This window comes from Rhinatrema bivittatum, chromosome 14 (assembly GCF_901001135.1).
Source record: "Rhinatrema bivittatum chromosome 14, aRhiBiv1.1, whole genome shotgun sequence".
In the NCBI taxonomy this organism is placed as follows: domain Eukaryota; kingdom Metazoa; phylum Chordata; class Amphibia; order Gymnophiona; family Rhinatrematidae; genus Rhinatrema; species Rhinatrema bivittatum.
Genome location: NC_042628.1, coordinates 33208564 through 33235060, shown reverse-complemented (window position 1 = coordinate 33235060; position 26497 = coordinate 33208564). Strand labels below are relative to the sequence as shown.

General features: G+C 42.5%; 2 protein-coding genes across 8 annotated transcripts in view; one reads left to right on the top strand and one right to left on the bottom strand.

Moving 5' to 3' along the window:
* Nucleotides 1-6425, bottom strand: part of GTF3C1 (general transcription factor IIIC subunit 1) — a 101469-nt gene extending 95044 nt beyond the window's left edge. Inside the window, exons 1-2 of the mRNA XM_029576904.1 lie at nucleotides 6074-6425; nucleotides 2499-2708 (exon numbers count right to left, since the gene is read on the bottom strand). Coding sequence (XP_029432764.1) covers nucleotides 2499-2708; nucleotides 6074-6294 — 431 coding nt within the window. The 5' untranslated portion in view covers nucleotides 6295-6425. The remainder of the gene's footprint in view (nucleotides 1-2498; nucleotides 2709-6073) is intronic.
* A 222-nt stretch (nucleotides 6426-6647) lies between these two features.
* Nucleotides 6648-26497, top strand: part of KIAA0556 (KIAA0556 ortholog) — a 152106-nt gene continuing 132256 nt past the window's right edge. For 3 of the 7 annotated variants that reach the window (XR_003852620.1, XM_029576637.1, XM_029576635.1), the window contains exons 1-5: nucleotides 6696-6832; nucleotides 13821-13876; nucleotides 17777-17859; nucleotides 25498-25667; nucleotides 26017-26078. Coding sequence is in view for 6 of the 7 variants with exons in the window: in XM_029576637.1 (XP_029432497.1) it covers nucleotides 6826-6832; nucleotides 13821-13876; nucleotides 17777-17859; nucleotides 25498-25667; nucleotides 26017-26078 (378 nt within the window). In the remaining variant the exon portion in view is untranslated. Of the gene's footprint in view, nucleotides 6833-13750; nucleotides 13877-17776; nucleotides 17860-25497; nucleotides 25668-26016; nucleotides 26079-26497 lie in introns of all 7 variants that reach the window. The other 4 variants (XM_029576639.1, XM_029576640.1, XM_029576641.1 and 1 more) reach the window with 4 other exon arrangements.

The following is a 26497-nucleotide window of genomic DNA, read 5'->3' as shown; positions in this document are numbered from 1 at the left end:
TCCATGGAACGTAATGGTTTATATACTCTAAGCAGGGAGCATAGCCATTCGGAGTTAGCGTTATATAGTACGTTGTGATTTATCGACAGGATTTTATAAGAAATGCGGTAGGATATGGGAAGCCAGTGAAGCTGTTGCAGGGTTGGTGTTATATGGTCCATGCGGGATAAATTACCTAGGATTTGAGCTGTGGAATTCTGAATAAGCTGTAATGGACGGATAGTGGCATTTGGTAGACCTAGATATAGTGCGTTACAATAACTAGACTTGTCAATATTAATGCTTGTACTACTGATCGAAAATCTGATGAGAAGAGTAGAGCTTTTAGTTTTTTTAGCATGTGAAGCTTGAAGGAGGATTTATTTACTAAGGTTGATATGTTATGTGACATAGATAATTTGGAATCGATGATGACACCTAGGATTTATTTCTAGTACATGATCATTGAATGTGAAATTCTTTGGAGGTTGAAATATGGAATCCAGGACTGATGAAAGGAAGATGAATTCTGTTTTTGAGGTGTTTAATTTTAGTCTGTTGTGTGACATTCAGATTTTTATTGAAATTAAATAGAACTGTAATAATGAAAAGGTAGGTTGCCATGAGTTAGTATGAGACTAGAAATTGAATGTCATCTGCATAAATTTTGAATGACAGGTTTAAAACAGATAGAAGACGGCATAATGGGAGGAGGTAGATGTTAAGCAGAAGTGCTGAAAGTGACGGTCCTTGTGGTACACCAGATTTAGTGGTGTACCAGTCTGATTTGAAGTTTCCAATTGTAATTCTTTGCAATCTGTCTGATATGAAAGATTTGAACCATTTTAATACAGTACCTGTTATGCCTATTTGTTTGAGGTTGGATATAGTAGCTGATGATTTAGAGTGTCAAATGCTGCTGATGTCAAGAAATACCATAATATAGTCTTTGTTAGTGTCAAAGCCTCTGATGATTGTATCAAATGATGAGATAAGAAGTGTTTCTGTGCTGTGTCCTTTCCTAAAGCCATGTTGGTTAGCGTGTAGTATTTATTTATTTAAAGGCTTTTATATACCGGAGTTCATGCACTAGTGCATACCACTTCGGTTTACACGGAACAAGGAACAGAAAATTACATCAAACAGATTGAACAATTAAACAAATATACAATTATGTTTTTTTAATATACAAGTATGTTATCTTCAATATAATCTGACAGTTGACGCAGCACCACTGATTCAGTTTGGATGAAAGACGCTATATGTACTGTAAATCCAAACTACTGTTAATTTAAATTAAACAAACTACTTTCTCATACAGCAGAAACATCATAATGTTATATTGTTAACATTATTTTAACCAAGTCCCCATATGCTCTGAGTTCCTGCTGTCAGCACCTCTGTCCTGGTAAGAAACAGGTTGAATACAGTGAACTCCCCAGCACCATGCAGCAACCTGTGGTAGATGTGAACAAATCTGCCAGCAGAAGAAGACTGTGCAAGATATGGTAGGGCACCTTGTATCTGAACTTCCTTTATACAAAAACTCCTATCATTCAAAAGTAAATCAGGGGTTTCATGGTTCCATTATCCAGAAAAACATATTTGAAAATTGTTTGGCTTCGTATGTTCTATTATCTGGAAAATTTCTCATTATCCCAAAATCTTATATCATTAACCAGAACGTCAGAATAAAAGATGTTCTATCTGTAATATGTTAAAAATAAAACCGGGGAGCTGCTGAGCATTCATGATGACAGTCACATTTTTTGTGAGTTCCTGCCAACAGCCAAGCATTTTCTCCCTCTTTCTGGAAAAAGATTTGGATTTCCAACCCACTGATTTGATTAAATCCACTTCCGATTTTTGAAAACTCTAAAGCTGGATTCTAAAAATGAGCTTCTGTACTGATAACTTCAGAAAATAGCCAAATGGGATGCTTGTATTGAAGTTGCACTGTACTCTGAAAACATAGAATACATCCACATCCACTGGTGTAAACTCTAGCTACTTTCCAGATCAGACACTAGAACATTTTTAATTTGCTTGACCGTCTTGCTTTAATTGAACCATTATTTTTGTTTTGTTTTTTCCCTTTAAGTTTTTACATTTTGGAATAGTATTTACAAGCTACATTTTTACATAGGCAGCCTATGAACCAGGTAGCTCAAGGGAATTGGAAGAAGGTGAGAAAGTCACTGGTTAAAATCCAGTTCAGGTTGGAAATGAGTAGAAGTTATTAATTTTATAAAACTGCTCGGTGACTTATGAGAAATGAGTTGGTCTCACCCCAGTTACTAGGGGACAAGCATACACATCATAATTTGGCACCATTACCTGTTCATCTCAGCAGAGAGGCCTCAGGCACAATAACAGGACTGCAAAAAGTTTGCACTACCTATGTGGTACTTGTTATAAGGATAACCAGATAACTTTTTTGCTTTCTAGTACTATCAAATTGGTATCTTTCACAAGAAAAACAGTATATTTTTTTTTAAATATGAAAGAATTGGTAGTACCTTTTAACAGCATCTTCAAGAGTAAAACAAGGCTGTAATAACTTTGTCCTAATCTGGCTGTTAATACACAGTCTCTCCTTAAAAAACTGACAAGATCCTTGTATACCATCTTTATCATCTAGGATCATGTGAATAGGATAAATATCCTCCAAAGGTGTAAGGTCTTTCTTTGACTCCCAAATTCCTGTTTCTTGATCAAGTTCTTCATAACTGAAATGAAAAGACAATAATTATCAACCTCTTTTTAATTTCACAATAGTAAAAGCTTTACCTAAGGATGGAGGGGCACTGCTGGTGTTTAAGACAGCAGCAGCATGTAATATTGGAAACCGGTATATATTTGAGGCTCACAGGTTCAAATGCCATTCAGGTCATCTTAGACTTTCATCTTCCAGGCTTGGAAAAATGAGGAATGGGTTATTAAGTGCTCAAGACCTCAGGCATTCCATGCAGGCAATGTTTCTAATGGTAATTAATTAGCAGGTGTAAAAGCATTTGCGCATATCCGATGACACGCATACTCCATTTATAAAAATACATAAAACATGGGCACACTTCCAAATCCCACCCGGCACACCCTCCAAACACTCTGTGCATGCACGTGCTTTCTGGTGCAGCAGCCAAACAGTAAACGTGCTCCCAGCCTTCTAAATATTGAACATCGGCATAACAGGCTCTGCACTGTCCTGGTTCCACTCATTCTTGAAAAACAGAGGCTTCAAGGTAAAAATACACAGTAAAGAATCTAAACGCTACCCTTCATCTCAAGGAGTTCCACAAGGTTCATCCCTCTCTCCCACCCTCTTTAACATCTACCTCCTCCCTCTCTGCCATCTATTAAACAACTTGAACCTTAAACACTACCTTTATGCAGATGATGTCCAGATTGTGATACCAATTAAAGAATCCATTAAAAAAACCCTCGATCTTTGGGAATATTATCTGCAAGAAATCAACTCCCTCCTTTCCAGTATGAATTTAATCCTAAATTCCTCAAAAACGGAACTCCTTCTAATATCATCTGAGATTAGCCACACCCCTACAATCCCTCCAACTAATCTACAAACAACAAAAGTAAGAGATTTGGGCGCAATCATCGATAACAGGCTTAACTTAAAAGCATTCATAAACCAAACCACTAAAGACTGCTTTCATAAACTGAATGTTCTAAAAAGAATAAGACCTCTGTTCCACATCCATGACTACAGGACTATCCTACAAGCAATAATCTTCTCCAAGTTAGACTATTGCAATTCTTTATTATTAGGTACCCCATCAACACATACCAAACCGCTACAAATGGTTCAAAATACGGCAGCTAGAATTCTAACAAATACAAGGAGAAGAGAGCACATCACCCCGATCCTTAAAAGATTTACACTGGCTGCCAATCCATTTCAGAATTCTTTATAAGTCAATCACCATAATCTATAAATCCATCCAACAAATCGCTCCTCTCAACCTACAAATCCCTTTCATAAAGCATACTTCCTCCAGACCCATAAGAGAGTACTACAAAGAGTCTCTGCAGGTACCACCTTCCAAAACTTCCCTCCATATAACTTATAGAGATAGGGCTTTCTCCACAGCAGGACCCACTCTTTGGAATTCCATACCAACGGAACTTAGACAAGAACCCTGCTTATTGACATTTAGAAAAAGACTCAAAACATGGCTTTTCAAACAAGCCTTCCCAGACTCAGACTAAAAACAATTCTCTCCGATATTCAAATTCCAAGCAACAATTCTCTTTTATAACCATCCTGATAATCTTCCCCTACACTTTATAAACATCCAGAATCTTCATTACTTATGTTTTCTTCCTCATTGTTAAAAACTGCATTTTTGAACTGAACAATTCATTGTAAATCATTCACTTCCATCTTTGGAAACTTTACCATTCTACAGGTTAATACAACATGTTAAAGTTCCTATCTTTTCTTCTTCTTACTCCTAGTTGTACGTATCCTTGTTTATTGTAACTGTATTTATAATATGTATATTACATATTTGGTTCTATGTTCCAGTTATTACCCCATTGTTTACTGTAAACCGGCTTGATGTGATGTTATCACGAATGCCGGTATAGAAAAAATCAAAATAAATAAAATAAATAAAATATGTGCTTATCACTCACAGAAGCCACTTACCCGCCCATTTTATGGGCACCACCCCCACTTAAATCTTTTAAAATTCACTACAAAATATATTTAAGCAAAGCAAAGGGGAATGGGTACAAAACTGGAAGCAACTTAGGACAAAACCAGACAAATGGATACTTGAAGAATTTATCTGGTACTAATCTTGTACCTCCTTGTGTTCAGATTTAAAAAACTGTTATGTTCTTGAGGGAAGAGCCTCTAATCGGGTGAATTACCGAGTGCAATACTAGAAACATAAAAATATGTAACATGGTAATAACAGCGGATAAAGACCAAACAGTCCGTCCAGTCTGCCCAGCTTATGGTTGCAATTGCTGCTCTGTGCAGGTTCCCGTTAGGGTTAGTAATCTCCACTCACCCTCTCCTCCAGAGTATACATATTTAGATGAGGTGCACCGGAGATATGAGAGAGACCTTCAGATACCCGAAAAGTTTTAAGGATGCACGAATTTCAAACTTTTTCCATTGGAAAGGAAAACTGTAGAACCGAGGGAGGGCGGGGGTGTTCAAACTCTGGACTAACATCAGGAAATATTTTTTTCTTGGAGAGGGTGATGGATGCCTGGAACATAATCCCGGAAGAAGTGGCAAGGATGAAAATAGTAACTTTTAAATGACATGCGGGGTCCAGCAGGGGAATGCAGGTACTTTGCATGATGCACATTTTCCTTCCCTTGACTTCACCCCACCCCTTTTCTCCCTCACAGGTAAAAAGGATGCACACCCACACGTTGGTAATGGGTTCAGGAAGAAGGGTATTTGCCTTGCAGTCTGCATCACACAAACACAACTAAGAAAATAACACTTGGCTACAGCTTATGTGAAAGTATGAAAAGCTACATTTTTCTGTGTAACATATGTACAAATCAAATGCTTATGAGAACGTCTGGGGAACAAATAAACAAACAGATTATAATACAGTACTGGAGATAGATAGCGAGCTGAGAGATGAAGGAGCTAGCGAGAGGATGGGAACAGGGGTGAAAGAGAGCTACAGCGAAGTGGGGGGGGGGGGGGGGGGAGCTGACAGGTGCAGAGATGGAGACAGGGAAAGGAGGGGTGAGTCAGGAAGAGGAGAAAGAATCAGGCAAATGAGACCCTGCTTTTGCAACCCATTGCAATTTACGGAGTGAATGAATTCCACTACGTTTAGCACCTGCTGTATTCCAGTGCCAGTCCGGATTCGTGCGATTGAAGGATCTCCCAAGGCTCTCTGGAGCTACTTCCAATGCCACAGCATGCCCAGGTGCCAAGCACTGCCCTTCTTAACACCAAGGACTGGGAGCGCTACTGCAGTATTAAAAGGTTCCTTTTCAGCCTTTCTGCATAACAAGAACATCCTGTTTATCACCTGCTCCACTGCCTTTATAAGGGGCCTGGAAAGCCGCCCGCCTTTCCGTGCACCTCTCTTACCTTTCGCAGAGCAGCAGTGGCGGACGATCCGCAGGCAGCTGGTAGAAACTCAGCTCCGGGTTGCATACTAGCGCCCGCCACACGAACTGTCGGGTGGCCGCGTCCAGCTGCAGCGGGAACTGAGGCACGCGGCGCTCCAAGCGGCACCAGAGGGCCGACAGCGTGATGCCGTCCAGACCTTCCAGGGCCACCTCGTCCACCAACGCTTCAGACGCATCCATGGAGTAACAACTACAGGCACCGCGGAGAGCAAACCAGTTCCGCTCCGAACGTCAGTTTTGTCACAGGCTTGAAAGCTATTGGACGAGGCGAAAAATTAAGGTCAGCAATTGGTGAGTAAGGCAGTCTAGGAGGGGGTGGAGAGCGGACGTACTGTTCGAAGCCGTTAGTTGATTGGCTCTACCAAACCGGAAGACGGCTTGTTTATCTCCAGAAACTAAAAGTTGATTGGTGAGTTTCCCCCTCCTGCTTGGCGGAGGAAGTCAGATAATTAAGTGACGGATTGTTGATTGGTTACGCCAAGTTCTTGTCGTGGGTGTAGCTCTAAGAACGAGGATCTGATTGGTGGCCGAATGAGTGGAAGCGGATTGGTAATTTCCGAAGTAGGACGTGATTGGCTGTTTCTAGCCTGGTAACCAGAGGAAACTCCAAACAGTCGTTGCAAGGTGGCTTGTGAGCCCTTCAGTGAGATGGTGAGTCCCAGGGAGTGAGAGGCCTCCCGGGGGACACGAGCCTGGCACACACCCGGGGACATGGCGAGTAAGTGAGCGGCTTTGTCCGAAGGGAAGACTCGCCGGGGCGTGTGTCTGTGGCTAGTGGACTAAGTGTGGGGAGCAGGTGCTAACGCTCAGCTTCGAGGTGTGTCAGGGAAGATGCACAGAGTGTATAGAATGGGAATTGTAACATCATGGATGAAAGCTGAAGTGTGATTGGCTGGGGGTGGTAGAGATGTCATACCCATGCTGCCATCGAAGGCCTGGTGTGACGTCACGAATTCTTAAAGGAGAAGCTTCCTGCTGACATTTGTCAGTTCCCTTGGCGCTGTGGGCAGTAGAGGCCGAATGTTTTCTGGTGACAGATTATTTTACTGCTCCTGGTACGTAAAAGACGACCTCTAGTCTTGCGCTGGTCGCGTGCTGTTTTGGTGGTGGGGGCAGTAGAGGCAGGTAAAAGGGTTGGGATTCACCTCAACTTTGCTCCACTTCTGCCAGGCTCTGGCTCCGCTCAGCAGACCACCCAATTTTTGTTGTTATATATATAATTTTAAATTTAATGGCCAACTCCACGACTTCATCAAGGTTCTGCTTGCCTTGCCTGTTTCATTTGTTTATTTTAAAATGTTTACAATTATGTCTCCTTTTTTCCACCTTGCCTCTGGGGCAAGGGTGAGCAATTCCACTCCTCGAGGCCCACCAACCATTTTTCAGGATATCTCTAATGAATATGCATGAGACAGATTTGCATAGACACTGCCCTAATTGTATGCTAATCTAGTTCATGCTATTCTCTCTGTTACACATTCCCTTGGTGTAACTTGAACAGATACATTAACTTGATCTTTACTTACAGATAGAGGAGGCTGCTTCAACTCCAAACTTATTACAAGTAAAAAACAATTAAGAGTCTCTCTGTGCATAAATTGAAGATAACAGCAACCAGTGCAGTCTGGGCCTCTGAAATAAAGATAGATAAAATGAGGATAATTCTGCAGGGCTGGGTCTGATTAACTTCTGATGTATACAGACCAGACAGGACAGAGCAGACCGAAAAATACACAAGATGCTCTGCTTTCTAATTAGAGCTTAACCCATAGAGCCAGCTGCACTAAATACAGCAGAAGCTGTGAATATGCAGACTGACCACCAATTGACAGAAACAAGGAACTAGACAGAATAAAAGAATGAACACAGTGTTAGTAAACAAATAGAAAAGCTGGTGTGGAAGCAGTACAACAGAGAACAAACAGAAAAGCAAATGTGGAGCAGAACACATTCATTAGGGATATCCTGAAAACCAAACTAGTTGGCGGCCCTCAATGATCGGAATTAGCACCCCTGCTCTAGGGTGTACATGTTTAGCTCTGTAAGTCTCTCCCCATGTGCTTTAAAATGAAGATCATGGACCATTTTAGTAGCCACCCTCTGAACAGACTCCATCTTGTTTATATCCTTTCAAAGGTGCAGTCTCCAAAATTGTACACAGTATTCCATGTGAGGTTCACTAGGGACTTACACAGAGGCAATATTGTTATGTTTGGCAGTTTGCGGGATTTATTTATTTATTTATTTAACATTTCTTTTATACCGATATCCGTTCGCACATCATATCGGTTCACAGTGAACAAAAAACCATTGGGCAGTGCCCGTACATATAACAGATAACATAATATAATATGATGAACTAGGCAACATATAAATAATTTTTGGGAGGAGCCCTTACATATAACAGGCATCAATGGGTAGATGCTATGGAATATAACTATATACATGATAGTGCAAAGTACAAAATCAGCAGACATAAAGGCGTTCATACCAAGATATCAGTATAACATTCATAGGGGGGTTTTATGTAATAGGGGGTGAGATGGGGTAGGCTTGCTGAAAGAGCCAGGTTTTAAGTTTCTTTTTGAAAGTGGGGGTATAGGTCTCTATGCGGATATCATGGGGCAGTGAGTTCCATATGGTGGGGCCGGCAAGAGAAAAGGCTCTGTTAATAGTGGAGGAGAGTTTAAAAGATTTAATAGATTGGGCATGGAGTGTTCCTTGGAGGGCTGGGCGTGTAGGTCTCTTGGAGGTACGAGGTAAGGGGGGGGGGGGGGGGTTAAGCCAGTTGAGGTTGGAATTTACTAGACTCTTATGTATGATCGAGAGTGTTTTATAAAGAATTCGTGACTGTATAGGGAGCCAGTGTAGTTCAATAAGTGTGGGGGTGATGTGATCTCTTTTCTTTGTGTTTGACAATATCCGAGCGGCGGCATTTTGTAGGAGTTGAAGTGGCTTAGTGTGTTTTGCAGGAATGCCAAGTAAGAGCGCATTACAATAGTCAATCTTCGATAAAATAATAGCTTGGAGGACTGTAAGGAAATCATTGAAGTGTAGTAGGGGTCTGAGTTTCTTTATTGTTTGGAGTTTAAAATAGCAGTCTTTTATGATGGATTTGATGAATGGTTTAAATGAGAGGTGATTATCAATAATAACTCCTAAGTTGCGAGTGTGCGATGGGAAGTTGGTAGCTGAGTAAGCAGGAGGGATGTCTGGGATCGGTTGCCTATTAGATATGATTAATAGCTCAGTCTTGTTGGAATTAAGAGCTAGGTGCATGTCCTTTAGGAGTTGGTTGATGGAGGAAAGACAGGATTCCCAGTTGTGTAAAGCAGTTTGGATGGTGTCAGAGAAAGGGAAGATGATTTGCACATCGTCAGCATAAATAAAATGCTTGATGTGCAGGTTAGTGAGAAGCATGGTAAGGGGAAGCATGTATATATTAAATAGCTTGGATGAGAGTGAGGAACCTTGGGGTACACCTTGGGGAAGACTGATGGGATCAGATTCATTGTTGTCCATTGTGACAGTGAAAGTGCGATTTTGGAGATAAGATTGAATCCAATCGATGGCCTTGCCAGTGATCCCAATATTTCTGAGTATGTTGAGTAGGACATCGTGATTGACTGTGTCAAATGCAGCCGAGATGTCAAGTAATGCGATAAGGTAGGAGGATCCGGAGTCGGTTCCTTTGATAAGGGTATCGTGTAGGGAGAGGAGCAATGTTTCAGTACTTAAATGCTTCCTGAAACCATATTGGGTAGGAGGGAGGATGTTGTTCTGTTCAAGGTGATCGGATAGGCGTGAGTTACTGGAGATACTGGAGACAGGGGACGGCCCTGCGAGCTGCCTTACCCCCGATGCCGCCAACAGGTAGTGCCGCCTACCGTGGCATAAGACACCACCAATGCTTCCTGCATGTCTTGCCCCTGCTGGGTCCTTAGGTGGTATTTAAAAGCCCCTTGGCGGGAATCTCTGGGAAGGTGCCTGAAAATGAAATCAGCATGGCTGGGTGTTTTAAGCCCCAGCCGTGTGCTCTAGCTTTGCCTCAACAACAGGTCTCCTGCCTAGAGTAGTGCGTATTGCTCCTGTGATCCTGATTGTTTCTGTGTCTAGTCTTGTCTTGCCCTGCCCAACCTGCCTTGTCCAACCTTGCCTTGCCTAGCCTGTCTTGTCTCTTCATCCCAGTCTCATCTGGTGGCTCTTCATGTGCCTTTGCATTCCTCTGGCCTGATCTTCTAGTATTGACCTCTTGCATTGGATCTGACCTCTTGTCTTGGACTGGTCTATGCTTGCTTGCCACCTGCCCCGACCCTTAGCCTGTCTCCAGTATCTCCAGTCTTCTGCCTGTCCTGACACTGGTATGCCCTTGGACTCTTGTTCTGTCTGCCACCCTCCTAAGCCATGCTGGCTCAACCTGTGGGGGAGGCGGTTTGTATAGGTAAAGCTCCAGACTGTCCCACTTCAGGGTGTGTTCACCAGGTTCAACTACGCCACAACACAAAGGGCTCACTTCCATGCTGATCATCACAATCGTCTCCTTTTTCCTGCTGACCATTCCTCTCCCTATGCACCCAAAGTTAATTTTTTCATTTAGTTTAATCATTTTTTTGTGTACTGCAATTCAACATAAATTAAAGTGATTAGCATCTTTTTGGCTATTGTTGTCACCTTATTCACCTGTTTGATCACCATTAGATATGATCACCCCTAGATTCCACTTTTGTTTCATTCATAGAAAAAATTTGCTCCCTATTAACCTCTACTTGATTTTGAACTATAATTCCTTAAATCTGCATTTGCTTGCGGAAACATTGCTAAAACATTTTCCTTTTAATTTGCTTTTGAGTACTTTAGAAAAATCCTTTGCTCTTCTCTCTGTTTTAAATTTCAATAAGCGTATCGGGAAAGCTAGGGCTTTTTTTTCATATAGAATCTGCTATAAGAGTTAATTAAGGTGTATGTTCTTTCCTCATGTAAGCAGGCTTGGGGAGCATATTTTGGTGACCTGTGTTTTTGAGTAGCATTTAAGAAATTTAGGTTAGAGTTTAAAGTGCCTTCCTACCCTAGTCTGACCTTGTTTTACTTATATAGCCTTAGTTACCCTTATTATATCTCTCTTTAGTTTTGCCAATTGCTCTTCTGCTTCCTCTAGATTTTCCCGTCCAGGTAATGACTCCTTGAGGTACCCCCTCCCATTTTAACCAAATTTAGTTTTCCTCAGAATGAACCATTACTGCTTGCATTCTAATACTGAACCACAAATCCAGTGATAGCTGGATCCCAGATGATCATGCACTGCAACAGCAGAAACGCTATCCCTATTGGTAAGCAGCAGGTTCAGTATCTCCCCCTGCCATGTGGGTTCCATTACCTGCTGACAGAACAGTTCTTCCTGCAGAGAATCCAGGATTTCCCTGCTTTAGCAACTTTGCGAATACCCTCCATTAAATCTGTATCCATTTCTTCTGCCTGCAAAGGAGATCTGTATATCATATCAGCATAAATACAGTAGATGTTCCATTCCCTCTTATCAGATTAACTCACATTACCTCCTCATCGTAAGCCCTGCAATTCTGTTGCTATAATATTTTTAATATAGCGTCACTACGCTTTTCTTTCTTCCTACTCTGTCCTTCCTGTACCATGTCTCTGACAGCTAGTACAAGTCATCGTCTTCCATGTCTGCCGTTAGATCGAGGACTTCCTTCCATTAATATGGGCATTAATGTGCATAGCTTTCCAGATGTGGCCTTTTTTCCCCATTTCTATATAAGTGTTTAGTGTGTGTGTTACTTTGGCTTTTTTTTCCAACATTCCCAATGATCCTAGTATCAAAACCTCCTCAGCAGGTTTGCTAGTGTGTTCTGGAAAACATTTTGCCCCCTTCTTTAATAAGTTAACACCATCTCTACTCAGCAGTCCATATCATAGAAGCCAAAATGCTCTGACACAATCTATGCAACCATTTATTGACCTTCTGAATGCAAACTTCTCTGCCTTAGCCTTTATCTGTGCTGAGAGAATTGAGGAGAAAATGATCTGCACAATTTTCAGCTTCACGCTCACTCCCAGAGTCATGAAGTCACTTTTGATATGTTTCAAGCATGGATGAGTATCATCAGATAATAGTAGGCTTATTTATTTATTTACTATAAACTACAACCACAATATAACCCCAAGATAGATCCTCTAAATAAGCAAACAAATAACAAAAATGAGGATCCAAAGTACCTTATTGCGTGAGGTTTGCCCGAGGGAACACGATTCAGCAAGCTAGACTCAATAGTTGGCTTGTTGAGCTTTCCCACCGGACAAACCTCACACAATAAGGTACTTTGGATCCTTATTTTTGTTACTTGTTTGCTTATTTATTTAACAAATTTCTGTACTGTCTAGCATATTGTCTAGATGGTTTACAATAAAAAATCCACACTTGTCAGATTTAATATAAATGGGGGTAACTTGCTGGTGTGGCGGTTACTACCCTTAACCAATAAGCCTTCATACTGTTGATGCAACTTATTATTGCTCTCTGCTTTAACGGAAGGGGGAAAAGAGAGAAAGGGAAATTTAGTTTCAGACAGCAACCAACAAGGACACTGAATTTTACGATCTGGGAAAACAAATAAGCATGGGGTAACTTGCCGATGCGACTGTTATTACCCTTAACCAATAAGCCTTATACTTGTGATGAAACTTCAACATTGCTGTTTGCTTCATTGGCAAGAGATGGGAGATAACGGGAAATTGGATTCAAACAGCAACCAACAAGGGCCCTGATTTTAACGGTTTGGGAAACTAAGTATGGGTAACTTGTACAGCTCGGATGCCACCCCCTGATGCTACAATGATAGGGGAGACCTGTATGGCATGGCTGATGCTACCATAAGCTTGCTGGGCAGACTGGATGGACTGTTTGCTCCTTTTCTGCCATCATTTTTATGTTTCCATTTATGTAACTATTTTTTAATATGAGGCCAAAGAAGCAGTTATCCTAATGATTTAAATAATGAATAATTAGCTTTATTTAAATTAATAATAAGTAAGACACCTTCCTGGGCTAACAGTCTTCTTTTGCTATTCATCCCCATTTTACAAGCTACTAATTGAAATTGTTCCTAAAATCCTTGAGATCAATATTCCAAGGGTTTGTCTGGGTAACTTTGAGTTACATGGGGGAAAAAAAAAAACCTGAAATCTGATTATTTCCCTCCTTTGTTTGGTTAAAATTTGGCCTGGGCAACATTTTGCCCTGTCAAACTTTGCCTGGGTAATAAGGCATTGCTGGGGGTGTTCCTGAGCACCTGGACAAAGTTAGCCAGGTAAACCTAGTCCGGATAACTATTTGGGCATATTCAGTGGCCCACTTATCTGGGTACATTTTCTGCTGACTAGATAGCTAAAATTATCTAAGCAGTTTACCTGGATAACTTTCCTACTCAGTGAATTTAGAGTAGAACAGGTTATTTTTTGTTGGTTTCTCATTGGTGGTCTGCTGTCTGCTAAACTAAAAGTACGCCACTCATTCAGCCACCTGCACTGTTAATTGATCTGCCCTTTAATCATTGGTACACCTTATATAAAATTATTTAGATACCAAGCTGATACAATACTACAACATATCTACCTGCAGGGTGTGCACGTGAGGTTTATATCCCTTTTATTCTATATGATGAATAATACTCAGCTCTGAACTGCTGCAGGTAACTCTTTGAGGAACGCTGGAAGAAACAGATCTAGATCAAAGAAAAGGAATGAGGTAAAATGCTCATCTAACCTTAAAACACTGTAGCATGTAAACATTTTATATAGATTCTGTGCAGGCATCTATGCACTGCATTAAATGTATGTTTTGTAAAATGTTTTTCATCATTCAGACAGGTTAATCCACAACCAGTGGGTTATGCACCTCTACCAGCAGATGGAGACAGAGCAAAGCTGACGTCATGGTGTATATACCCCAGCACTGACATCAGCCTGCCATTATTCTTAGTTTCCAGCAGATGGTGGACGTGCATCTCCCTACTGGGGATTGCTTGTTTAAAAAAAAAAAAAAAATTAATCATGTACCGCTTCTCTTGAGATGATAACTTGTGGTCCCTCCCTCAGTCGAGTGCCTTGATTCGGTAGCCGGTTTTCTGGTGTGGACTTAGCTGAGAGGCTAGCAGGTGCAAGAAGCCGAGCGCAGTGGTGAAAGCATTAGCCCTCTCCACCTGCAGCCAAAGTCTGACTCTATACTCAGCCGGGATGAGCTGAGCTCAGGTAATGGGATGTGTGTAAAAAAAAAAAAAAAAAAAAAAAAAAAAAATCTATATACATAAAAGAGAATTTTAGGGATTCCTTTCCCCATCTTCTGGTCTGGTCCTCGAGCCTTGGTGTGCCAATCCGATGTTCGTTCCTGCCTCTGTGAGAGGATTGGGGAGTTGCAGGTTGAGTGGCCTTTTTGGATAGGCCCCACTCGCAAGCTTCTCTGAAGCGCTGTGTGGTAGGCCGTGGTGGCATTCATATGCCATCTTTGCACGTCTGCCATGAAACAGTGACTGACATTGGTTCACGCTTGCATGTTCAGGTTGGGCTTCCATCTGGACTGCGCAGATTGTGCATACAAATTTTGGGCATTCGTCAGATCCTAGTGTCTAAGTTCTTCATCCTTGTGGAGTACATGCTTATGGGATGTCAAATATAAGCATCTCATACTTGGGCGACCTGCCTTGTATGAAATATAGTTGGACTCACAATTGTCAGACGCTTGTTTTTAAGCATGCTGTTAGTGGACAGCTTATCCATGGTTTCGGAGCAATGAAGCCGAAGTGTCTTGTGATTTGCACTGCTTGACACATTCGGGCATCACAGCAGGGTATTCCCTCTAATCTTGGCAGCACTGCCTGGAGGCTCAGAGAGAGTTGATTCCTGCTGAATTTTGCTGATGTGGGAATGGGACTGGAGGGGGATTTGCCATCCCGAACATAAAGCGCCACACCACCTCCCGGGTGCTCCTCTCTGTCATTGCGATATAATTTGTACCCCGGTATAGCACTGTCCCAGCACAATATGGTTTTCGTAAATCCCTCAACACAGAATCCCTTCTCATTTCACTGACAGACAGAATCTACACAGACCTAGAAAAAAAGACCCCTTATTTGCTGGCTCTACTCGACATATCCACGGCCTTTGACACGGTGAAGCACTCCATCCTTATCAAACAGCTATCAGAGATTGGTATATCAGGAACAGCCCTAGACTGGTTCGAATCTTTCCTCGACAATAGAAAATTCAAGGTTAGAGTAAATAACATAGACTCGCACCCAGTCAAAGCCACTCTTGGAGTCCCTCAAGGATCCTCTTTATCCCCCACTTTATTCAACATCTATCTTCTACCCCCTTTGTCAACTCCTCACAAACTTAAAGGTTACATATTACATTTACGCTGACGACGTCCAGATCCTGATACCAATCTCGGAAGTAATAGCAACAACTTTAAAGTTCTGGAGCACCTGCCTACAATCCATAAACACATTCCTCACCACCCTTAATCTTGTACTTAACACTGCAAAAACAGAACTACTGCTCATCACCCAGGACGAAAACCCCCTATCAACTCAACTGACATCGACTACACATATAAGAGACCTAGGAGTAACCATAGACAACAGACTGAACTTAACATTCTTTTGTTGTGTTATTGATGAATTTTTTTTATCACAAACTACATATACTAAAAAACTTGAAACCTCTCCTCCATTTCCAGGACTTCCGTACAGTTCTCCAATCTATCCTATTTTCAAAAATCGACTATTGCAACTCCATTCTAATCGGCTTACCTTCGGTCACTACAAAGCCATTACAAATGCTACAGAACTCCGCAGCCAGGATCCTAACCAATACCGGTAGAGGTGAACACATCACTCCTATACTCAAGAGCCTACACTGGCTCCCCATAAAGTTCAGAATTTTATACAAAGTGCTAACTATAATACACAAAACTATCCACTCGCAAAACCACACTTGAACTAAATTGCCCTCTCCGATCTCATTCAGCATCCAGACCCATTAGAACAACGTATCTAGGCACCCTTTATGTACCCCCTGCCAAGTCGTCAATGAAGAAACGCGCCTTCTCGATAGCAGGCCCTATTCACTGGAACAATCTTCCATCGGAACTGCGCTTAGAACCATGCCTGAGGACATTCAAGAAGAATTTTAAGACCTGGCTCTTTACCGAAGCCTTCGCTTAAACTCGCACGCCATCAATAAACTACCTTACCACCTATACTGCACCATACATTTTATGCTTCTTGCATAATACGCCAGGTTCAATGTATACCCTAATTATTTATTAATAGTTCACTGTACATATTTTATGTTTCAAATACAAAATACTCCATGTTTAATGTATACCTTATTTATTAATTGTTAATGTTCAGTGTACACCATTTGGTAATTCTAATTCTGGTTATATGTAAACCGAAGCGATATGTACTAGTACATGATCTCCGGTATATAAAAAATCTTAAATAAATAAATAGGGTGTCTGTGGTTGGTGCTGCCAGCAGCTCAGAGCCCCTTTCAGGGTCTGCAGATTGCTAAACAAATTCCCAGAGTCCCCCTCACCACTCTTTTTTTGTCCCTCTTCCACTTTCTCCCTTGCTCCACCTCCAGCTTGTTTCTCCTATTTCCCTCTTTCTATGTCCCCAGCTCGTCCCTACCACACTCTATACCCTTATACTCACTCTCTCCCAGCCATCCTACTAGTTAGTTCCCTCCCCCACAACCAAACAGCTTGTTCTTCATTCTTCCCTCAGCCTGTTAACCAGTCCTCCCTGTGACAACCAGCCATTCCTCCTTTTATCCATAAGCCTGCCAATCCTCTCCCCCCCCCTTCTTCCATTGTTCATGGTGTTTTCTGTTGCTGTCCTTGGATCAGCTGATGCTTTTTTGCCCTGCGTTACGCTTGGTGAGTATGAGCCCCATGTTGATGGAACGCCTATGCTATTCTCAGGAGATTGAGAAAGCAAGAGAACAGGCACTGTGCATCTCAAATACATCTCCGGGAGAGACTGAGTGGCGGAGGTAGAGATGATCAGGCTGGTGGGAATTGAAGAGAGAGTGATGTGCAAAGACCCCAATGGTCCTTGTTTTGCTTCCGCTCTTTTTGACCTGCAAGCTAATTTTCAAAGGGAAACTTCCTATGGCTGGGGTTCTCATTCTAGTCCTTGGGATACACCTAGCTAGTCAGGTTTTCAGGATATCCACAATGAATATGCATGAGAGATTTGCATGCGCTGCTTCCATTGAATGCAAATCCATCTCATACATATTCATGGTGGATATCTAGAAAACCTGGCTTGTTTTTGGCTTTCAAGGACCAGAGTTGGCCACCCTGCTCTACACTATGGCGCATTGTTTGATGCTGCTATATTTCTGCCCCAGCAGCAGCTACACTCTCGCTCTGTGTTTATAAATTGCGTTAGGATGGGGATAATATATATAAATGAAATAGTAATATGACCCCAGCCCCTCTCCTTAAAGTTTTTTGCATAATGATAATGTTTATATGAAAGCTATATTGCTTTTCTTAGTCTGTGTTTTTTTTTTTTTTTTAAATTTCCCCTTATTGTTGGCACTTTTAATATTAGCAAGTTTAATATTTTTCCTCTAGTTCCAGGATTATGTTAAGGACATAGCTGTTGACTTTGATGAAAAGCATGATGAGTATTTAATACTGCTTCAGCAAAGAAACCGGTAAGTCAATGAAACTTATAGTCCTTAAGGTGGCAAAGTTGAGTTGTGTGTTTGTTTTTTTATTAGCAATCAGCAGAGAATTTCATCGGGTGCTGCCTGATGGGAAAATCAGGATGGAAGTTGCAAATACATGCTTTGTTGCAACCAAAAAAAATCAAATTTTGCTGTTCAGTGTTTTTCCTCTTCATCTGGACAAGCCAGTCCACACCAGTGTGTTGTGCACCCCAACCAGCAGGTGGAGACAGAGAATGACTCCTCGCTGATGTCTCTCTCATATAGCCCATCACAGACATCAGCCAGCCAGTATTTCTCCATCTCCAGCTAGTGGCAGACATGCATCCTTGCTTGTGGACTTCTCCCTGCCAGGATTGAACAGGCTGTTCTGACTTCCTGTGGTAATAGCATTGGCTCCCTTCCTCAGTTGAGTATTTGATATCTCAGGACAGAAGTGAGGTGAAGGCAGACAGAGGGAGAGAGTTCCTGTAGGAAAAGGGAGCCTTGGGTTCAGCCCTGTTATTTGTCTCTCTTCATGTCCTCTGTTTTGTCCTCCTCTCCTTTGCTTGTTCCCTGCACCAGTTTATTTTTTCTCTGGCATTTGGCTGCCTTACCCGGTTTTCAGTGCGGTGAATAAAGTTTTAAAACAAAATTTAAAAATCCTGCATCGGCAGAGACAGTAACAGCAATCGCACATTGAGGAGGAGCATGGATGTTGGGCAGAATTGCTAGTTTTCAAGCTGGCCGGAGTGCCGCAGTAGGGTGAAACCACGCAGCAGGAGCCGTTTTGAACTTGTAGTATGTGCACAGGGGAGAGATGGTGTCGGGAGCGCAGTGAGGGGAAAAAGCTGCCCATCTGCTCTGCCTGTCATATGCATGTAATTAGCCCCAGGAGATCATTTAAGCATTTGCCAGAAATGCATGGAGGCTCAAGGGGATGTCTCTGCAGGGAAATTTGTCCCAGCAGTGACTTCAGGAGGGGAAGTGTGGCTACAGCTCCTCCCGAGGAAGGTGAGGAGTCTTCCCCGCTGCTTCTCCTGCCAGTTCTCACAGGGGTGAGATCAGAAGGGGGCTTTCCCTACTCAGCCAATGGATCTTTCCGTATCATGGGTGGTCTGCAGGCTTTTTGTAAAGAAAGTAAAAGGATAGATGCCAAAGTCTCTCTTTCAATTCTTTATTGTGGTGGAGACATGTGAAAACAATGCCCGACTCAGGCCAAGTTTCACCACTTTAAAAGCGGCTGCCTCAGGGGCTTAGTCGCTCATTAAGACTCGAACCCATAAATGGCTTCGAGCGTACGGTTTATATCATTTATCAGTGATCCGCAATGGATACCTATCTTAATTTATATGTGACAGATCATAATCATGTAGACTCTATTCATCTAAGGGCGTCTTTCCGCTCCACAACGGGATGTATCGTCTCCGCTCACAGTAAAGAATTGAAAGACTTTTGGCATCTACCCTTTTTATTTTCCTAATGGCTTTTCTAGATCGCCTACCTTCTTGTTTTTTGGGTCTGGCTTTTTGTAAAGGGCAGGAAAGGTCCCGGGTGGAATCTCAGGAGCGCCTGCATCAGTGGTCTTCCTTCTAAGGATCATGGAATCAGTCAATGGAAGTCTCGTCTCTCACCAGATGGGTAAAGCAGAGAAGGGAATGGCGTGCTGTTGGAGAAGGTGAGGAGACTGATCCTTCAGGAGACTCCTGGGAGGAGTCGGAATCTTTGATGGGGGATCCCAGAAGGCGTTTTTGGAGGGAGATTCCCCCAGATGCAGAGTTGCACAGAACAGTGCTTCGGCTCTTTCACAGAGACAAGATGTTGGGTTTGCTTTTGCAGACACTAAAGGCCCCTGGTTGGAGGAGGCCTTGCCTGCAGAGGCTCTGGATCTGAAGAATCCTGTGATGGTTAATTTGTGAAAGGCACGAGACTGTTCAAGAATTGATCGATTTGGAATGGAGTTCTCCTGAGGCTAATTTTAAACGGGTCCCTCATTAGAAGGTTTGTAACCTATGGCTCCTAAGCTAGGGAGCAGTTCTGATTTCCCAAGGTGAATACCCTGGTCTGTGTGGTGACAAAATGTACCACCATTCAAGTGGAAGGAAGTGAAGCCTTAAAGGATGCCCAAGATCGGAACATTGAGGCTATTTTAAAACAGGCCTCTGAGGCAGTGGCCATGAACCTCCAAATCTCCGCTTGCTGTTCTGTGGTGGCCAGGGTTGGATTACATTTGGCTCAGGAGGCTTTGGGTAAGAGTGGCCCATACCTGGAGCCGGGAGCTGTGTTCTCGGCAGATGCAGGATATGATTTGGCGTGTATGGCTGCTTGGGGGGGGTGGCTTCGGTGATTGGAGCCCGAAGATTTCTCTGGCTGCATAACTGTTTGTTTGTTAATATTTAAAAATCCAGTCTCACCAAGTTGCTTTTAAAGGGGTGCTTATTATGTGGGGAGGAATTGGAGAAGATGGCTGATGGGGAGAATCAAAGTTTCCTCGGTTACCCAAGGACAGGATATCTACTTCTGGTTTTCATCAACAAAGGGGAGATTTCAGAACACCTGGCGTTTTCACTCTTCCAGAGGTTTGAGTAATCAGAGGTCTCGTTCATTTGTGAGGTTTCAGTCCTTTCGAACAAAGAAGCCAGGTAAAGACTGTGCCTCTGGCTCCGGAGCTCCTTGATCTTCCCGGTGAAGTTTTGGGAATCCATCCTCTGGTTCCAAGATAGGCAGCCTCCTGCCTCAACTTTATCAGAGGTGGGCCCACATCACTTCCAACCAGTGGGTCTTGAGGTGGTGCACGACAGATATGCTTTGGAGCTTATCAGGCTGCTTGCTTTGAAGGCCGTTGTTCTGGTTTCAGAGAGTCAGGAAGGAACAGGCCGTTGTTCCATTTACTTCGTGGTTCCCAAAAAAGGAGAGCTCCTTTTTCATACTATTCTAGATCTAAAAGTGGTCAATCAAGTTCTTCAGATTACCCAATACCAAATGAAAACCACAAGGTCTGTCATTATGGCGGTGCAGAGGGGAGAGTTTCTGACTTCTTGGAGGCTTACCTACATCTTCTGATTCGCAAACAGTACCAGTGTTACTTGCGTTTTGAGGTCTTAGGCCGCCATTACCACTTTCAGGTGTTGCCTTTCGGCTTGGCTATGGTGCCCAGGATCTTCGCCAAGGCTATGGGTGGTGGTGGCCGCGGCTGTCTGCAAGGAGGGAATTTTAGTTCATCCGTATTTAGACAATTGACTAAACCAAGCCAAGTTGGATGTAGAGAACTGGCCGGTGCGCGCATATGGATGTGTTGATTTTATGACATGCGCGCATATTATAAAATTGGCTACTGATGCACACGTGCGTACACGATTTTATATCAACGCACACATATGCCTGCAAATCCTATCTCGCGCATGCCTTCTAAAATTCCCCCCCCCCTTACATGCTCAATGATGCAATAGGCCCATTTCCCAGTTCCCGCCCAGTTCGCCTCTGTAAAGGAATTGACTTCCTAAACCCCTTACCTAATCGCCTCCCTTTTACCCTCCTAGCCCTAACCACTAAAACTCCACTGACTACCCTAGATTTTTTTTTTGTTTGTTTTACTAACCCGCAGTCCATAGGAGCAGCAATTTACATGGTCAACGGATCCCGACATGCTCATGAGACTGACTTAATGGTTCCACCCCGTCCCACCCCTTTTTCGCCAAACCATTTTTATCCATGTACCGAGAGATATGCGCGTGGCTGCGGGCCTCTTTAAAATCTACATGGCTGGCATGCATCCCAGCCACACACATATCTCCCAGATTTACTGTGCGTAGGGCTTTTACAATTCGCCCTTTACTGAGGAGAGGAGTCTACATTTATGCGCATGCCTTTTGATTTTTAGAGTATGCGCATAAGTTATGCCCTCTGAACAGGAGCCATAACTTTACGTGAGTCAGTGTGTATACCTTCCCAATGATCCAATGATTTGAATGTTTTCAAAGCAACGTGTGTAAGCTTTTCTTTGTACATGCAGTTTACTGAGTTTTTCCAGCTACACGCAGATTTTACCCTGTGCAGGCTGTTTGAAAATTACCCTCTTTGTTCCATATTTTGTCTGCAAAGCAGCTGAATGCACAAAGCCTCGTGCATGTAAATCTTGCTGATGCCAGTGGTGGGTAAGCCTAAGTTGGGGTTGATACTCAGGAGACAACCAATTTTCAAGCATTTCAAGACAAAGCATAGTATTTTGAACTTTGCCCTACTCTCAACCGGGTAACCACTGCAGCTTTTGCAAAGTAGGCTCCACATGGTCAGAGAATTTTTGGTTTCAGATATTTTTATAATTTTCTCCTGTCACTTAGCAGCAGAGTGAGAAGCAGTAAGAGCCACACTCTAGCATCTCCTAGCTTTGAAAGCAGTAGTGCTGTTGCCAAAATTACAAAAGGGACTGGGTCGCTACTTGATTTAATTTGCTCTCAAGAAAGGATTTGAAGCAGGTCAACAAGTTCCTGAGGGTGACTTACTTCAGGATGGAATCCTTAAGGTCAGTTGTTCTTGCAGTGAAGTGAGGGGAATTTCTGACCTCATTGGATATTATCTTCTATACCAGTCAGGAAGGAGCATCAGCAGTTCTTTAGCTTTGCAGTGCTGGGAGAGATTCTCCAGTTTCCAGCTCTTTCCTTTGGTTTGGCCATAGCAGTACTGTGAAGAGAGAATTTGAGTATCCCTGTCAGGGCAATTGTCTGATAAGAGCAAAGTCAGAGCAAGAAAGTATGTTGATCACCAAGAGGGTGGTTCAGATGTTTCAAGACTTGGGTTGGAAAGCAATTTGAACCCTTCTCAGACTCTGGAGTATCTGGAGCTCTGTTCAACACCAAGGAAGGTCGTGTACATCTGACAGAGTTAAGGGTCCTAAATCTGTACTAGTAAGTTCGATCATAGCTGTTGGCCAGGTTTCCGACTGTGAGTTATCTGCTGCTTCTTGATTTCATAGCAGCAGCTTTTGACCTGGTGCCTTGGGCACAAGCTTATGTGAGGCCCTTGCAGAGAGTCTTGCTATTTAAGTGGAATCTTCAGTCTCACATTACTCCATTTAGCTGCTGATGGCGAGAGAGGTCAGGAGCAATTTGCAGTGGTGTCTGGATTCCAGGAATCTGGTAGTAGTGGTAGATCTTGAGCTCTCTGTCTAGGTGACGATGGATGCGAGCCTAGTAGGATTGGGGACTCATTGTCTGGGGCAAGTTGCTCAAAATTGTTGGTCTCTGAGGGGAAATGTTTGGAGAACAGGGCCATTTGGTTGGTTGTGCTTCATTTTGTTTCATTTCTTCAAGGTTAGATGGTCAAAATAATGTCCAACTAAGCCCAGCGGCAGTGTATGTGAACCATTAAAGCTGTATCAAGAATCTGCAGATAGTGGAAGAAGTGGATCTGCTTTTCCATTGAGTGGAAAGAAATCTGAAGATAATCTCAGCCTCTCACATAAACAGGAATGGAAAATGTACAAACAGATTTTCTCAGTTGCTATAAGGTGGATCTGGGGGAGTGGTTCTTATCTCAGGCAGGGTTTGATCGAATAGTGATCAGGTGGTGGTGTCCACTGATGTATCGGATGGTGACCTCCAAAAATGCAAAGGTGAACCGGTTTTTCAGTTTGAGAAGAAAATGACATTCTTCCAGGCTGGATGCTCTGGTTCAGTGTTAGTCAGCAAAGAAGGTTCTGTACGTCTTTCCTCTGTGGCCCTTGATAGGAAGGGTGATTCAGAGAATTTCCAATCATCCAGGTTTGGTAGTTCTACTGGTTCCAGCTGACTGAGATGTCCTAGGTATGCAGATAACATGTGGCTGTTGCACAGAACTCTAAGACTCCCTCAGCACAGAGAGATACTATCTCAGGATCCAGATCAGTTTTGTCATCCTGCCTAGCCCTTAAGAGGGATGTGTAGCCAAAAAGTGTTATACTTTGGAAGTGGTGAATACTCTTTTGAGGGCTAGGAACTTTCTTTTTATTTTTGCTTCTGTATGCATTTGTAGAGTTTTTGAGCAATGGTATGCAGATAGACATTTGCTGTCTAGGTCAGTGTCAATGCCCATAGTTTTGGAGTTTTAGCAGGATGGACTTGCTAAGGATTAAGCATTTAGTTCCTTGAAAGTTTAAATAGTGGCTATCGCTTGCTACAGGGGATGCATAATGGGTAAACTGTCACTCAGATTTGTAGTGTTCCTTAAGGGAGTGAAACATACCAGGCCTCCAGTATGACTTCCTTTTTTTTTTTTGGGGGGGGGGGGGGGGTGGGAAGGATCTCAATTTAGTTTTTGATGTTCTTATTAGGTGAGCAGTTTGAGCTTTCGGATATTTTGTTTAGGCTTCTGACACTGAAGCCAGTGGGTTTTTTTTTGGTTTTTTTTGTGATGTTCAGATAGGGCCTGCAATTCCAAAATCCATCTATCTTGCAGGGAGTCTTTCTCGGTTTTCTCAAAGGATATATCAAGTTTCAGACGGTACCGTCCTTCCTTCTGAAGATAGTTTCAACTTTTTATCTGAATCAGGTGGTTTGTTTGCTTTCATTTTAGTAGGCGTTTGGATGAGCGGAATTACCACTCTCTTCATAATATGGATGTGAGGAGAATTCTATTGAGGTATCTTGAAGCCACTAACACCTTCAAGAGGTCGGATCATCGTTTTGCTTTGTTCAGAAGGGTGAGGATACATCGAAGGCTGTTGGATTAAAGAGGTCATCTATGCAGCGTAAATAAGCCTTTGCTAAAGCAGGTTAGAGCACATTATTCTAGGGCTCAGGCAACTTCTGGAACAGAGTTGAGTTTGGTTTCTCTGCTTGATATCTGCAAAGCAGTGACTTTGTCTTCTTCTCTGCATTATCATTTGGATGTTGGTGCTAGATAGGAGGCCTCCTTTGCCACTGAAATTTTGAGTGTGTGTTTTGGCAGGGTCCTGCCTGTTCAGGAGTAGATTGGGTACATCCCATTTGTCTGGGCTGGTCTGACTGGATGAAGAGGAAGGTGAGATTAGTTCTTACCTGATAATTGACATTCCATGAATCCAGTCAGACCAGTCCAGGATGCTCCCTTTTTATTTTTTTGCCAAACTTCTGTTCTTTTCAGTTAGTAGTTCAAGAATACATGGGTTGCCTGGTGATATTTAAATGAGCAGGTGAGCTTACCACCAGTCTGTAAATACTGCTTCTTGTATATCCCTACAGTTTGTGTTTGGGAAGCACTCTGGTTCACAAAAAAAAATTATTCATTTTGGATTTTAAAGTGTGTGGTGTTAGCTCGTTAGAAGTAATCCTGTTAGACTGCGGTCAGTACATATGTTGAAGGGGTAATGTCAGTGAGCCTGTTTATTCTTTGTCTCCATCTGTTTTTCAATGGGCATAACTCATTTATCTGGCCTGGTCTGACTGGATTCAGAAAGGAAATTATCGGGTAAAAACCAATTTCACTTACTTGTAACTTGTTTTAACAATTTGAAGCGACATTGGGTTATGATGTCCTACTGCATTGTCATTGACTGGAGCCTCAGTGAGTGCTCTGAATGCTGCACGTGTACCCCTTTTACCTTCACAGATGTGCAGCCATTGAACTAATCAGCTGACAAGGTTTCTTAGTTATTCACGTGGCTAACAAACCATTTTTTTTTTTTTTATTCAGGATAGTCAAGAAATTGAAGTCAAAGGACCTAATGCAGGTCCAGCTGGAGCGCTTGGAACAAGGGTTTTCTATTTATTTGAACGGAGCAAATTCAGAACTGAGAAACTCTCCCAAAAGTATTAGTCATCAGGATTTCTTAAAAAGTGGTGCACAGTCTACAAGGTCACATGGTAAGCTAAGCATAAGGTTTTTTCACACACAATATTTTTGGGCCTGATTTTTCAGAGCACTTTGTGTGTAAAGACATGAATTATTGCTGACAACCATATGTTAAAAAAAACAAAAAACAAGAGTTTAAAACTTCCAAATTTTAGAACTCCCCCCCCCCCCCCCCCCCCCCCCCCTTTCCTTGTGTTACATGAATCTAAAACTTATGAGGGAATTTAAGAGCCAGGTAAATTGGATGGATGGACAGACTAGATAGGCCATATAGCCTTTTTCTGCCTACATGTTTCTCATATTTTAAATATGTATATCTTTTTGTTTTCTTTCACCTAAAAAAAAACCTTGAACTTGCAGACCATCCAGCTCGTAGAACTCAAACTGCACCAGGCAAGATCCAGCGCAGAGGATGGATTCAGGTACAGAATAGAGCTACTACAAAGTGTCATTCCCCGCTGGCATGTACGAGACAAGCAAAGAGAAATCCTTCTTCTGGAAACAAAATTACAGTTTCTTGAGAGTAGGGTGTCCTGCTTAATTGAAGGGCCACATGGAACAATTTTTCCCTGCATTTTCTCTCATATATTTTTTTTTTTTTTTTTTTTATAGCTCCCTCCATAGCCAGTTTACTTAGGGTGACATTGATGCCCTTGCTAGTCGGGCCTACAGAGACATCTTCTTAGAAACTAAACCCCTTTGAGCCTCTCTTGAGCTGGCAGGCATGGCAGCAGAAGCAGCAGCCACCTTCTCTCCCTCCCTGGAGTTCTAATGCATCAACTCCATGGCACACCCATGACCCACTTGTAGGACAGGAGACTCCGACCCAACGTCCTATGTA